The following is a 15,166-nucleotide window of genomic DNA, read 5'->3' as shown; positions in this document are numbered from 1 at the left end:
AGATACCAGTTTCCTCTCTGTGCGTTCAGTAGAAAGGTATCCGGGTGCAGGCTAGCCCAGCTTAGCACAAATAGCTTAATAGCTGTTGGCCATAGTTTTTGGCCAACAGCTAGGCTAGCTAATCCGTATCCGCTTCCATTCATGTGTGCTAAGCTAGGCTAGCTGATCCGTATCCGCTTCCATTCATGTGTGCTAAGCTAGGCTAGCTGATCCGTATCCACTTCCATTCATGTGGGCTAAGCTAGGCTAGCTTGCAGCCGGAGAGGTTTCTACCAAACACACAAGAGAGGAAGTTAGCATCCATCTTCTTGTCTGACTCGGAGAAGACGGTAAGTGCATTTCCCATAATATTGGCGTGTTCCTTTAACACATTGGGCGCCGGGGGTTGTGCCCATCAAAGTACCCAGTCTGCCACCGTTGAAAGCCTATGGAGATGTTTACCTTCTTTGCAGGGCTATAACTTTTTAAATTGTATTGCTATATTGACATTACTATGGCCCATTCAACATCGATTATATATAGTTTAGGATGTGGGAACGTTATATTTTTTCATTCATACATTGTTGTGTTAATAGCGTCGAGAATATAAGTATGTTTTTAATCTTTTCTGCTGTAATTCCAAAAACAGTAGTTATAGGCCCTGAAGTATGATAGATTATCGATTGGAGTTTCTTTAATATACACGCTATATTAAAAATTCAAATGTATATGATCGGTATACATTATGCTTCATCATGTGTGAAGGAAAGGGGGGGGGTCACTTATATTTCCTTGATCGTCAGTAACGGCTTTATTTAGTATGGGTTGATATATTGATCAGATGGTTTGCAGTGAAATGAATAAACAATCGGGCTGAAAATAACGTTACTGTCCTCTTACCGTTCGCCGATGAGACTGGAGGAAAATATCCCAATTATTTGACGCCGATCTCCTAGATCCATTTCCGGTTTGTATGGCGCAATAAACGCCGAAATCATATCGATTATTAAGTTTAGAAAGCGATCCAAATGCACTATAGTGTTTGTCTGGATCCACGTAACAAGATATCACTGCCGGAGGGATTTCCTCGACGCACCGATCGGCACTTCCGGTTTTGGTGAGAGTGTAACTCGCCCGACCATCCACCAGGCGGCGGTATTGAGGCATTGCAATCTCATACAGGGTCCCACTGCAGTCCGGAGGTTGGCTGGATGAATTATGAATGCCATGGCGAAAAAATTTAATATTGATCCCAAAAATGGCATAAGTCGTTCTTGGCGTTCAACGCATGGTGGGCAAAAACAGCGTAACTCGTTCTTGTGTTAACAAATAATACAATTTACCGAGTTTAAGATGTCGATCTTCTGTTGGGCCTTGAAGTTATTAAGCTGCAGGAATAAGAGCAAAATTATTAAATTCAACATTCAATATACAGTAAGCACAGAAATGTTCCAATCCAACTTAATTAATTCAAAACCCAAAAAATTATTTGGCCAGAGAATTTACTATTCATTCACCCTGTTAATATTTAACAGAGACGTAATTCAACTGCAACTTAAGTATTCAGAGAAGTAATTAAACTTCTGTTTACATTGTGAACTGGCGTGACTGGCGTGACTGACTGACCAGTCAGTACCTGTAAGCAGTAATCCAGGGCGAAGTGCTGGTAACACTTGCGCGTGGCCAGCAGCAGGTGACTGGCGCGTTCTGCGTCCGTGACTTTGTGGCGGGAGATCTGGGCGTTCTTCAGGGCAGCCGTCTCCAGGTCGTCCCCGATCCTCACAAACTCTCTCCTGGTCTCCGCAAGCTGAGGGAGAAACCTGAGAGGAGAGAGAGCTTCATTCACTTATTTATTCACACATGTTCTTCCTGTGCCTCAGGACACTTCAGTCAGTACTGGGTTGGCTGGGTGGTGTAGAAGTCTAAGCATTGGGTATGAGTGGGGTATGAGTCCTGGACTGGTCTACACCCTCCCCAGACCGACAATAGGGTAGTCTACACCCTCCCAAGACAGACAGTAGGGTAGTCTACACCCTCCCCAGACAGACAGTAGGGTAGTCTACACCCTCCCCAGACAGACAGTAGGGTAGTCTACACCCTCCCCTAGTGCAGGGGTTCCCAAAGTTTTCAGGCCGCGACCCCCGAAATAACGGTGTCAGAGAGCCGCGACCCCCACTATTATAGGAGGTAAAAAAATAAATAAAAAAGGATACAAAAATAAATGTTCTTTTTTCTTTTTTCTTTTTTTATAAATGGAAATGTATAGTTGAAACATGCAAACGTTCAAATGCACACACACTAATAAGCATTGGAGGCTTTTAACCAGGGCCGGACTGGGGAAATCATTCAGGCCAGGAAATATAGTGCAAAATATAGCCCCAGTCAGGCCACTTTTTAAGCGGGGGGTCTGGGGGTCCCCCACCAGGAAATTTTTTGTTACAAAGACTTCATTTCCTGCATTCTGTTTTTTTTGTATCCTTTAAATGCCAGTGTTTGTGATGGCATCACAAATTATTGTTAAAAAACAGGATATGTATGACACTGTGTTTGTGATGGCATCACAAATTATTGTTAAAAAACAGGATATGTATGACACTGATTTTGATGGATTTTCTGTTTTTTTGTAACATAATACAATCTTTTATTCAACTTCAGCCCTGATCATAACACCACATATTCATTTTATAATTCTAACCCTTTAAATGCCAGTGTGTGTGGTGGCATATATTTGCAATATATCAAATGCAAAGTAGATTTTTCTGGGGGGATTATTACAGGCTAGCATGTGTCAATGATTAGCAACAACACTGATTTTGATGGATTTTTAGTTTTTTGTAAGGGTCCCGCCTCCACCAATCACATGCGGCTCCCTTTGTGTGTGTGTGTGAGCAAGAGAGAGAGAGAGAGAGAGAGCATTCGAGAACATTCTCGAATACACGCTGACGTCACGAGACCGCCGCCATCTTGGTATTGGGGAAACAAACTGATTGGTTGTGGGTCTACAAGATACACTACACGACCAAGGTACCCATGTACATGTCAAAATACTTCCCAAAGGTCAGTGAATACCACGATCACAACACCAGAGGGAGCTCCACAAATCATGTTAAACCCAGATTCGGCTCAAATAAGGGACTAAACACGTTTCGCAATTATGCCACATCAATGTGGAACGCCCTACCCAAAGCTGTAAAGGAATGTGGATCACTACCCACTTTCAAAACCTCTCTCAAGGGACACCTACGGGAGACTGCAATTCAACACTGGCCCCTGTAAATATCCTAACCCAACCCCCTCCAATGTACAGTCATTTACCTAGTATGGTTGTAAATAGTCCAATGTACAATTGTGTTTGTTTGTACAGTGTCTTCCCCCCCCCTCAATGTACAGTTTTGCTTGTTTATACAGTGTGCCCCCCCCCCCCCAACCACCTCCAAGGTAAATTACCCAGTATGTTTGTCAATATCCCAACGTACCCAACCCCCCCCACCCAACCTCCTCCAATGTACAGTTTCTACGTCAAATGTATATACTCCCTTTTCGTGACTCCTTCTGTATCACAAACAGTACTGTATTTGCAAATCTGGTATGTCATAAATGTATAGATGTAGCAGTACTGACTATCTGTATGTCATGTATGTCATATATGTCCTGATGAATTGAAAATGGGGGACCCTGATGTAAACAAGACGAAAGTCTTTCTCTGGTCTGCATCCCCTTAACAATTGTGTGTATTGAGCTGTACTGTATTGTACCCATTCTGCAATCTGTTAATAAAGTTTTCAATCAATCAATCAATCAATCAAATATTGCAGCTTGGTCTCTGTGAACGAGGCTGTTTTATTGTTTTTATTGTGGATCCCCATTAGTCTACACCAAAGTGAGACTACTCTTCCTGGATCGAACGTAAGCAACGTTACGTTAGCATAACTAACACTTGAATAACTACAAATGAATATAAATATAGGAGATTTTGACAACAAAATTAACAATATGATGCCGCAAGTTCTGTTATATTTCAATTGCCTTACTTATTTACATAAATATAAGGTAACGGTATACTTTTGCTATATGCTATACACTACAGCAGGGGTAGGCAACCCTAGGCACGCGGGGGCATTTTCATAGGCACAGGGAGCAGCAGTATAAAAAAATATATATATATTTTGCTTTGAAATATTATACTGAAATATTTTGCACTGTTGTCGCATTTATCTTGTTGAAATCCTCCCACAGGTTATTTTTACTACCACATATTTAATTGAGACCCTTTATTTGTTTATTATTTCAATTTAGCTGGAAATACATTGCTACATCATTCAGTAACATTTGCAGAGCCTTATAACAAAAACATTATTACGGTCACCATTGTGACCAGTGGGATTAATCAACAAATTTTATTATTTATTTTTCTATTTCATTGAACATTGCACATGTTAAAAGCCATTTTTTTTACTCAAAATGTGAGTATTACCAAGTCAACTTGTGTTCTTAAAACAATGACAATAAACATAGTTTTATTAGGTTGAAATAATGTGGTTGTGTACTTATTTTTCTGTTAACTTATTATGGATTGAAAACTGAAAACCTTAATGCACAGTAACTGAACTCAATATTTGTAAGTTCTGGTAACTTATTATTATTTTTTTTTTTTTTACAGTGTAGTCTTGCGATCAATCAAAACTTATTTACACGATATACCTCACATTCACCCTCCATTCACATCCTGGTGTTCTCCTGGTGTTCTCCATTAGGCCTGTAGGTGGAGCTATGACAGCACACGTACAGTACACACACCGATGGTGTGTGATGTGTCCAAAAATGAATGGGCAAATGTGAGTGAAATGGTCGCACTGTATGCAGCTGTTTGTCTGCATTGCATCCCCCCCCCCCAACTCAGATTTAAGGTTGATACAACCATCATAATAATATTGTTAATAATAACAATAACAATAATGATGTAATAATGTAAAAATTATCATTAAAAATACCTGATTATGAGAAAAAATATTTATGATGCATGGAATATTGTTGAGGCACAACTATATTTCAAACAGGCACTCAAAAAGGTTGCTGACCCCTGCACTACAGTCTATGTGATGTGGGTACGTATGATGGTAATTAAGGAATGGTGAATATTATGTTTAATGTAAATATGTGTATACTGGATATGAACAGCAGTATTATAGGCCTACAGCAGTATTGTACAGCCAGCAATACTATACATTATTATACATGACTATTCTATGCAAGTAGGCTATGTCTAAGCTATTTCACAATATTATACATGAACTATGTGCAATTATGCATAAGACACTACATATGTGTGTATGTCAGGTGGTCTTGTGGTCAAAGTTATGTCTGTGGAATCATATAAGAACGTTCAATTTGACCAATTAGGCCCTTTCTCTGCAGACCACCACTGCAGAGAAAACCGCCACTGCAGAGACCACCACTGCAGAGACCACCACTGCAGAGACCACCACTGCAGAGACAACCGCCACTGCAGAGACCACCACTGCAGAGACCCACTGCAGCGACCACCACCACTGCAGCGACCACCGCCACTGCAGAGACCACCGCTGCAGAGACCACCGCTGCAGCGACCACCACTGCAGAGACCACCACTGCAGAGACCACCACTGCAGAGACCACCACTGCAGCGACCACCACTGCAGAGACCACCACTGCAGAGACCACCACTGCAGCGACCACCGCCACTGCAGAGACCACCGCCACTGCAGAGACAACCACCACTGCAGCGACCACCACCACTGCAGAGACCACCACTGCAGCGACCGCCACTGCAGAGACCACCACCACTGCAGCGACTACCGCCACTGCAGAGACCACCGCCACTGCAGAGACCACCACCACTGCAGAGACCACCACTGCAGCGACCACCGCCACTGCAGAGACCACCGCCACTGCAGAGACCACCGCCACTGCAGAGACCACCGCCACTGCAGCGACTACCGCCACTGCAGAGACCACCGCCACTGCAGAGACCACCACCACTGCAGCGACTACCACCACTGCAGCGACCACCGCCACTGCAGAGACTACCACTGCAGCGACCACCGCCACTGCAGAGACCACCGCCACTGCAGAGACCACCACCACTGCAGAGACCACCACCACTGCAGAGACCACCACTGCAGAGACCACCACTGCAGCGACAACCGCCACTGCAGAGACCACCGCCACTGCAGAGACCACCACCACTGCAGCGACCACCGCCACTGCAGAGACCACCACTGCAGCGACCACCGCTACTGCAGAGACCACCGCCACTGCAGAGACAACCGCCACTGCAGAGACCACCACTGCAGAGACCACCACCACTGCAGAGACAACCGCCACTGCAGAGACAACCGCCACTGCAGAGACCACCACTGCAGAGACCACCGCCACTGCAGCGACCACCGCCACTGCAGCGACCACCGCCACTGCAGAGACCACCACTGCAGCGACCACCACCACTGCAGAGACCACCACTGCAGCGACCACCGCCACTGCAGAGACAACCGCCACTGCAGAGACCACCACCACTGCAGAGACCACCACCACTGCAGAGACAACCACCACTGCAGAGACAACCGCCACTGCAGAGACCACCGCCACTGCAGCGACCACCACTGCAGCGACCACCGCCACTGCAGAGACCACCACTGCAGTGACCACCGCAGTTACTTGTTTTTTATTATTATTTATTTTCAATTTATGTTCGAAATAAAAAAACTCATTCATTCAAGATATTGTGTGAGCAAAAGTATAGTTAATTTACTCATACAGCTCCCCCCCCTACCCCCGACCCCACCCACCCATCCACGTCCAATGTACAGTTTCTACATCAAATGTATATACTCTATTTTTTAGACTTTTTTTGTATCACAAACAGTACTTGCAAATCTGGTATGTCATAAATGTATAGATGTAGCAGTACCGTCTATCTGTATGTCGTGTATGTCATATATGTTATGATGAATTGAAAATGGGGGACCCTTATGTAAACAAGACGAAAGTCTTTCTCTGGTCTGCATCCCCTTAACAATTGTATGTATTGAGCTGTACTGTACTGTACCCATTCTGCAATCTGTTAATAAAGTTTTCAATCAATTAAATTTCAAAACAGCGCAGTGCGCCCGCACAGTGCAATACTCCAATTCAGCCATTGGGTGGGTGGCGCTGCTGAGCGGCCCTCACAGCAGGGCCGTCAGAGCGCGGCCCTGAGAGCGCTGGTCCTGAGAGTGCCGGGCTGCGGTCCTGCAGCTGCATACTATTGCTGGGCTGGCCTGCTTCTAAGTTCAGTGGCCTGACTGCATAAATATTTTTTTTATTGTAAAAATAAAAAATATAGGAGTCGCTGTTTACAACGCTGTTTACAACGACCAGGACCCACCCACCAGCTTCCCCCCGCGGCAGCTCGCGACCCCTAGGGGCAGTGGTTCTTTGGGAACCACTGCCCTAGTGAACACACACCTCTCTCTCCTAAAGCTATAAAGACAACCTTTGAATGTGTGATGTCACACAGAACCATGAAATCCACTTGTATCACAGTGTGTGTGTGTGTGTGTGTGTGTGTGTGTGTGTGTGTGTGTGTGTGTGTGTGTGTGTGTGTGTGTGAGAGTGTGAGTATGAATCAACCTACTGTGTGAACAGGTTGCTGAGCTGCTGAGTGATGGCTCTCTGCGTCTGGTCAAACAACATCTGAACAGACAGGAGAACAAACCGGATTGAGTGTGTGTGTGTGTGTGTGTGTGTGTGTGTGTGTGTGTGTGTGTGTGCGTGCGTGCGTGCGTGTGTGCGTGTGTGTGTTTGTGTGTATGCGTGTATGTGTGTGTGTACACACGGTTGCAGCTATTGCAGATTCACACTTGTTTCATTAAAGCAGCACTATGGAAGATTGACACCCAGTGGCCGTGAGCAGTAACTGCACCTTGTTTAACACTTTCTATGCCACTCACAAGTTTTCTCGGAATTATTAATATCTCGTTGAAAGCCACTCACGTGATTTCTCGGATTTTTTTTTATTTTATTTTTTTTCGCGATCTGAAATCATATTGCATCACGCGAGCCTACCCTAGTCTACCCGAGAGCCGCCGGCGATTAAATGTGGAAAAAAGTGCCCCCTATCGTCTCCCAGATGACATAAGGGATTTTGGAATGGACTCAATGAAAATGGATGGGGAAAAAAATCCTGTACTCCACATTTTCCAGTCCACTGATGCAGCCGGGGTTATCACAGTTCATTCTGGAGCCTCTGCGCCCCGCGGAATCATGTGTCCTACTGTACACACGTTGGATCTATACACTTATCGATTTTTTCGAATGGTGATCAGGAATTGGAATATACCAGTTGGATACCATCTGATGTCAGGTAAGGAATCTATGTTATCAGTGTTAGGATAATCACTCATTTTGATGAAGATATAAGCTGTTTTGTGAAAATCGGTTTTACTGAAAAAATCCAAGAGGAAATGAACACAGCGATTATCCGTGCACGGCTCGAATGGGCGTGCGTGTATGTATAATATTGATCATCTAGCGTTTATTTGAAAACGATTCATAAATAGGCCGACAAATATCAACGTTCTGGAATATTCCAGTAAAAGACGATTATCATAGAATGGCCCAGAATGGAAGGTTTTTTACCTCAAAACGGGTGCTTTTCAAAATGCTCTCAAACGGAAATGAAGTGATAAAAAACCAATCTGCCTTGACAGCACTGACTGGAAAAGGATTCTTTGATAAGCAACGGGCAGATTAGACACATAGCCATAATTTAAAACATAGATTAGGCGATATTAACGATAACATTAAAGTGGATGGTGGCATTCAAGCGCTAACTCTGGCGCCACCTCGTGGCATAGAAAGTGTTAAACATGGCAGGTAAGAAAGAACATCAACTAAATATTTATTTCTTCAAGCAAGGTATGTTTGGGCAATGTTTTCAAACGTTTCTATGACAATAATGACCCATCCTCTCCTTATCATGCTACCATGGCAACAGGTGGGGGGAGGGGGGCTATTCTACGATGGCAACAGGTGGTGCGGGGGGGGGGGCTCACCGTGTGGAAGTTAATCATCTCTTGAAGCCCCTGGTTGAGCTGCTTCATGCAATTCTATGGAGAAAGAAACAATAAATCAATAAGTTAGGGTTAAAGTTAGTGTTAACATTAGCTTAACAGTTATAGTTAAGACAAAGTTAGGGTTATAGTTAGGGTTCCATCCCCAGCATGAGGAACCTTTATTTTAATTTAATATATATATTTGTATATATTTTAAAACATACACATGTAAAAATGTTTATACAATATGTAAATATATTACTATATATATTACTATATTACTCAAATGTAAAATAATAATATCTAACCCTAACTAACCGTACTGTCATGCACTTGTCCTAATAAACTAACCTACACTGTAGCATTCAACACTTTGATGAACATTGTTGCTCAGCTGATAGAGTTGTGCCCTTCCTGATGGCTTGTCGTACAGAACTTGTAAGTCGCTTTGGATAAAAGCGTCAGCTAAATGACTAAATGTAAATGTAAGCGATGTACCTTTTTTCCTGTGGTCGATTAGTACTTTATTTACATATTTTAAGACTGCCCATTGATTATATTATCGTACTTGGCCATCGCGTCCCGCTCTTAAAGCCTATCGAGATATACCTCATCTCATGTACCTATTGTACTCCATCACGAATAAAAACAAGTACACCCACACCTGCCGGGTCCCGCCCCTATGGAGGCGTAGCCTATAAGACAGTGGGCCTGGTCACCAAACACTCTTCCTCTATTTTCGTTTCCATCATAACGGATGCAGTGCACCTTATGTTAACTAGTTGTTATGAAAAGATTAGAGAAATTGCGTAATGTTGAAAGCTTACCGGAGGTTTGCTTACCCCTGGCATCTTCGAGGCATGTTTCAGCGACACGTCGGGCCTGTGTTGATGTTTCCTCGTCTGACTGCGGCAGACCAAGGGGCAGCGTACAAGGTTTGGCTATCGAGCCGGCTTGTACAAAGGTAGGCCCTGTGTCATCAGGCATCAATGTTGGTATTGGTAATGCTGTGGAGTATGTTTCGGCGCCAGGGCCGGGGTGGCTTGGTGATCGTTCCACTGCAGTGGACGTTTTCCTGGCGATCCTGGAGCACGCTGCTAACGCTAATGCTACTAATGCTACTACTGCTAATGCTGACGCTGAAATGGGTCGTTGTTCTAATAATCCCCGCCGCGGGACATTGTTGCTTTTCCCTCCTCTTGCCCGCTTCATTGATGAAGGTCAGTCGGTTGGTAATGTGGGGGGTTTCGCTGAGTCCTATTTACCTTTTTTACGGGTAAACGGGCTAACAACAGGGTGCAGGCCGGGTGTACCGTGGCTACGTAGCCAGGTAGCTTTGTTCCTGTGCCCCGGTGGGGATGAACGATGTCCCACCCGGCCGATGCTTGAGAGCGAATCGGCTCGGAGGGTGGCAGTATGGGCGGATGAGTGGTATACTGCTGCAGGATGGTTTGTAGCGGCGGCCAGTGTTATGGCTCAGCTGGCTAGTTTCCTATCCACATTGGCGTCGGGTAGTAGGGCTATGGGTCCAGCCGACATTGTAAACATGTTGCATGTTTGTGGTGTTATAGAGATCTTGACTCAGTCGCAAGCTATAACTGCGGGGAGGATTAGGATGCTATCAACGTTTGTTGTTAGGCATGTTTGGTTGGCGCAATCTCCTCTTGGGGAAGAGGATAGGTTTTCTCTCCTCACGACTCCTTTTTCCACGGAAAGTATTTTTGGTCATTCTGTGGAGGCGCAGGCGGTTGTTGATCTGGGTCCTACACCGCCTCACGCTGTGCAGCCAGAGGTGGGAGTACGGTCTCGTCAACGACTGTGGCGAGATCCTCGACAGGCGGCCATGTTTCCCCCGCCAGTGCTGCCCTGGGTGGAGAGTCAACAGGGTTCCACAAGGCCGACAGCCTTGGCGGCCGAGGGATCGGCCATTTTGGGTGAATTCGGCTTTGATAAAACAAGCCGTTGTCACTTTGCCGCGAGCAGCCCGCTCCCCGTTCAATCCTCTCTCTGAACGTTCTCCTTTGGCTGCGGGCCGCGAACCTTCTTTGAAGCGCATGCGGCCCCATTCTTCACTTCTCATGGGGACAGGGGCTGACACCCAGTTGATGGCTGAGCCTGGGTCTGTCCGTGAGAATGTTGTGCTGTCGCGTGGCTCCTGCACCACACGTTGTGTGATGGATGAGCCTGGTGTTACAGCTGCCACTAGCTACGGTGGTCAGCAGGGGGACTCGAGACCTCTTCTGTTGAATGTACAGCAAGGGTTACCCCGGCCTCGCCTTCGCCAGGCGGGGTATCGCGCTGATGCCTCCCACTCCCGTGAGAGCGGCAGTGGTCTGCAAAGAAGAGGCGAGCGTGATTTGGGTGGTAGCAATATCACTGCAGGGCTTCGGCGTGTAGGAGCCCATGGGGTCCTCATGCCTTGCGTGTCTAGCTGCGGAACAACTCCTCAGCATGCGCTAGAGGGGTGTTCAGGGGGGGGGTGTGTGTCAACCAGTTTGATGACAGCTTCTCCCGTATCAAACCGGCCGTTTCTGTCGGGGTCCCCCCTTGGGTGCGTCGCACAGCGGGAGGGACCGGGCCAACTATCTACTGTTCCTTGCGGCCCAGCGTCAGTTGACGGCGGGTGCGCTGTGGGATTATTTTCACATATGGCGACAAGAATGCCGTTTGGGGGGTGGATGGAGAGAACGTTGAGGAAGGGGCTTGTTTTGCAGTTCGCACAACCCCACCCTCCGTTCTCAGGTTTGGTGCCGACCCTATTGTCAGGGTCAGAAGCAGTGACAGCCCTGGCCAACGAGATCCAATCTCTGTTGGCGAAGCAGGCCGTCGTCGTGGTTCCGAGAGAGGACGCGATGTCAGGCGTCTACTCCCGTTATTTTCTGGTACGCAAGAAAACAGGGGGGGTCAGGCCTATACTGGATCTGTCCGGGTTCAATCGGTTGATTGTAGCGAGACCGTTCAGAATGTTGACCGTCAAACTCCTTCTGCTTGCTGTCAGAAGGGGAGACTGGTTCACCTCCATAGACCTGAAGGATGCATATTTTCACATCCCGATTTTCCCTCCTCACAGGAAGTTCCTACGGTTCCTGTTTCAGGGCGTAGCGTACGAGTACCAGAGGTTGCCGTTCGGCTATTCTCTGGCTCCCCGCACATTCACGAAGTGCGTGGCGACTGCGCTGGAGCCTTTACATCGTCGGGGGATACGAGTTTTATTCTATCTCGACGACATTCTACTCCTCAGTCGTTCGGAGGAGGTTGCCAGGTCTCATACCAGGCTGGTGGTGGAATTCCTCACCAGGCTGGGTTTTGCTGTGAATTGGAAGAAGAGTACGCCTCTTCCCAGTCAACAGGTGGAGTACTTGGGCTTAACGTTGAGGTCGAGGCCCATGATTGTAACCCTCTCGGAGCAGCGCCGGGTGTCTATCCTTCGCGCACTCAGGGGTTTCCGTCTGGGAGGGACGGTCACGGCGCTGCAAGTGATGCGTCTGCTCGGTATGATGGCATCTGCTCACACGGTGGTTCCTCTTGGCCTCCTCTTCATGAGGAGGATACAGAGGTGGTTTGTCTCTATGAGAATAGATCCGGTGAGGGACAAATGGAAACGGTTGACGGTTCCTTTGTCGATATGGGGAGATCTCGCCCATTGGAAGAGGCTGGGTATCCTCACCATTGGGGTCCCCATGGGCAGCAGGCGCTCACACGTCACGGTCTTCACCGACGCCTCTCTCACGGGTTGGGGAGGGACGTGTCGGACCCACGCAGTGGGGGGCAGCTGGACGGGGGTTCATGCTGGCCCATCTACCCCGCACATCAATGTGTTGGAATTGAAGGCAGTCCTCCTGGTCCTCAAACGGTTCGACCACCTGGTGGTAGGCAAGCACGTTTTGGTCAGGACAGACAGTATGACGGCAGCGGCGTATATAAACAGGCAGGGTGGGACTCGTTCCATCCGCCTGCTCCGGGCGGCGGTCGAACTTTGGCTATGGGCATCTCGCAGGCTGCGCAGTCTGAGGGCGCTCCACATTCCTGGTACAGAGAATATGGGCGCGGATATGATGTCTCGGGCGGTCCTCGTTACGACGAGTGGGAACTCCGCCCCGACATAGTCAGACAGATCTGGGATCGGTTCGGGGAGGCCTCGGTAGATCTGTTTGCGTGCCGACGCTCTCACAAGTGCCCCTTGTGGTTCTCGGTCAGTCGAGCAGATCATCCCCCCTTGGGGGTGGACGCCTTCTCGACCTTTCCATGGCCGCCCGGTCTTCTGTACGCCTTTCCTCCTGTACAGCTGTTGGGTCAGCTGTTGGAGCGGATACGGAGGGAGCGCAGGACGGTGATCCTGGTCGCGCCGGACCGGGGCACGGCAGTGTGGTTCCCGGTCTTGATCCAGCTTCTGGTCGCTCCTCCTTGGGTCATTCCTTGGTCGGCGACGGCCCTCTCACAGCACAACGGGTCACTGTTCCAGTACCCGATGTTGGGCCAACGACTGTTGGTGTGGCTGGTGGGAGGGTGAGTCTGGAGATGATGGACCCTTCTGTGGTTGATACCATCCGGAATGCACATGCTCCCTCCACTGTTGCGCTTTACGCGGGCAGATGGCGTATGTTCCAAGAGTGGTGTAAGGCGGGGGGCTGGGACCCAGTCTCCTGCCCCCTGGATGCTGTCCTGAGTTATCTCCAGTCTCTCCTTGGTAGACTGTCGGCTTCGACGGTGAGGGTATATGCGGCGGCTATATCCTCCTATCATGAGGGGTTTGAGGGGAATGTCTTGTTCAGCCACCCTCTTGTGAAGCGTTTCCTGCTTGTCGCTCGCCGCGTTAAGCCGGTGCAACGCTCTTTGGCTCCGACTTGGGATCTTCAATTGGTCCTCGGTCGGTTGTCCTTGGCCCCGTTTGAGCCGCTCGAGCAGGCGCCGTTGGGACAGCTGTCTTTCAAGACCGCGTTACTGCTGGCTGTCACCTCCGCTAAACGCGTGAGTGAGCTCTGTGCTCTTTCGGTACGTCCAGAGTGCCTGTCTTTTCGGGCCGATTGCGGTGCCACTCTGCGACCTAATCCTGCTTTCATGCCTAAGAATATCCGGAGTTCCTTCCGCTCCCGGGATATTGTGGTTCAGGCGTTTCGTCCTCCTCCTCACACTAGTGAGTTAGATGCGGGCCTTCACCTGTCATGTCCGGTCCGTGCTTTGGGAATTTACCTCAGCCGTACTCAGAACCTCAGGGTTACCGATCAGCTTTTTGTCTGTCACGTGGTTCTCGTGCCGGTAAGGCACTGTCGAAACAGCGCCTGTCCCATTGGTTGTGCGAGGGCATTGCCCTCTGCTACACGTTGGCTGGGCAGGATCCCCCTGGGGGCGTCAGGGCACACTCCACTCGTGGGGTGGCTGCCTCTGCCGCTCTCCTGGGTGGGGCCTCGGTGGAGGACATCTGTGCTGCAGCTTCATGGTCCTCCCCGGGCCCCTTTGTAAGGTTTTACCTCATGGACATGACCAGGGGGTTCTGTCTCCCAGGCGGTTCTGGGGTCTGTGGCCTTTCCTGCTTCCCGTCCCTTGGTAGGGTAGCAGGAGTGTGTGGGTATGGGCCACAGTGTGTAGGTCACACGTGGTTCCGCCTGTGCTGTGTGTTCAAGGGGTTCTAGTTCCCTCTTGCTCGCACTCAGGTGGAGTTGACTGCGCCCCCCCTTCATTAGGAAGGATGGGGTGACGGGGCTCCCCAAACCCCTTGATGTGGGCTTACGGGTCCTCAGGGGGTGCATCTGTCGGGCCTCACGTCCGCTCTAACCCATATCTCGATAGGCTTTAAGAGCGGGACGCGATGGCCAAGTACGATAATATAACGTAAGGTTATGTATATAACCTAGTTATATGAGTACTGGCTAAGCGTCCCGCTCTTAAGCGGCCCCGATTTCCCTTTTGAGGGATCTTTTACTGGAAACAGGATTTTTTGGCGAGGAAGAGTGTTTGGTGACCAGGCCCACTGTCTTATAGGCTACGCCTCCATAGAGGCAGGACCCGGCAGGTGTGGGTGTACTTGTTTTTATTCGTGATGGAGTACAATAGGTACATAAGATGAGGTATATCTCAATAGGCTTTAAGAGCGGGACGCTTAGCCAGTACTCATATAA

At 48.3% G+C, this 15,166-nt stretch overlaps 1 protein-coding gene across 1 annotated transcript in view; it reads right to left on the bottom strand.

Moving 5' to 3' along the window:
- Positions 1–15,166, bottom strand: part of LOC311224744 (arf-GAP with coiled-coil, ANK repeat and PH domain-containing protein 2) — a gene marked incomplete at its 3' end in the record, with an annotated part of 72,757 nt that overhangs the window by 38,532 nt on the left and 19,059 nt on the right. Inside the window, exons 4-7 of the mRNA XM_084309845.1 lie at positions 9,051–9,104; positions 7,631–7,689; positions 1,616–1,799; positions 1,323–1,367 (exon numbers count right to left, since the gene is read on the bottom strand). Coding sequence (XP_084165971.1) covers positions 1,323–1,367; positions 1,616–1,799; positions 7,631–7,689; positions 9,051–9,104 — 342 coding nt within the window. The remainder of the gene's footprint in view (positions 1–1,322; positions 1,368–1,615; positions 1,800–7,630; positions 7,690–9,050; positions 9,105–15,166) is intronic.

The sequence above is a fragment of the Notolepis coatsorum genome, assembly GCF_963971535.1.
Source record: "Notolepis coatsorum genome assembly, chromosome: 1".
NCBI classification, from domain to species: Eukaryota; Metazoa; Chordata; class Actinopteri; order Aulopiformes; family Paralepididae; genus Notolepis; species Notolepis coatsorum.
The sequence above is the reverse complement of the archived record's forward strand: the minus strand, read 5'-3'. Positions and strand labels throughout refer to the sequence as shown.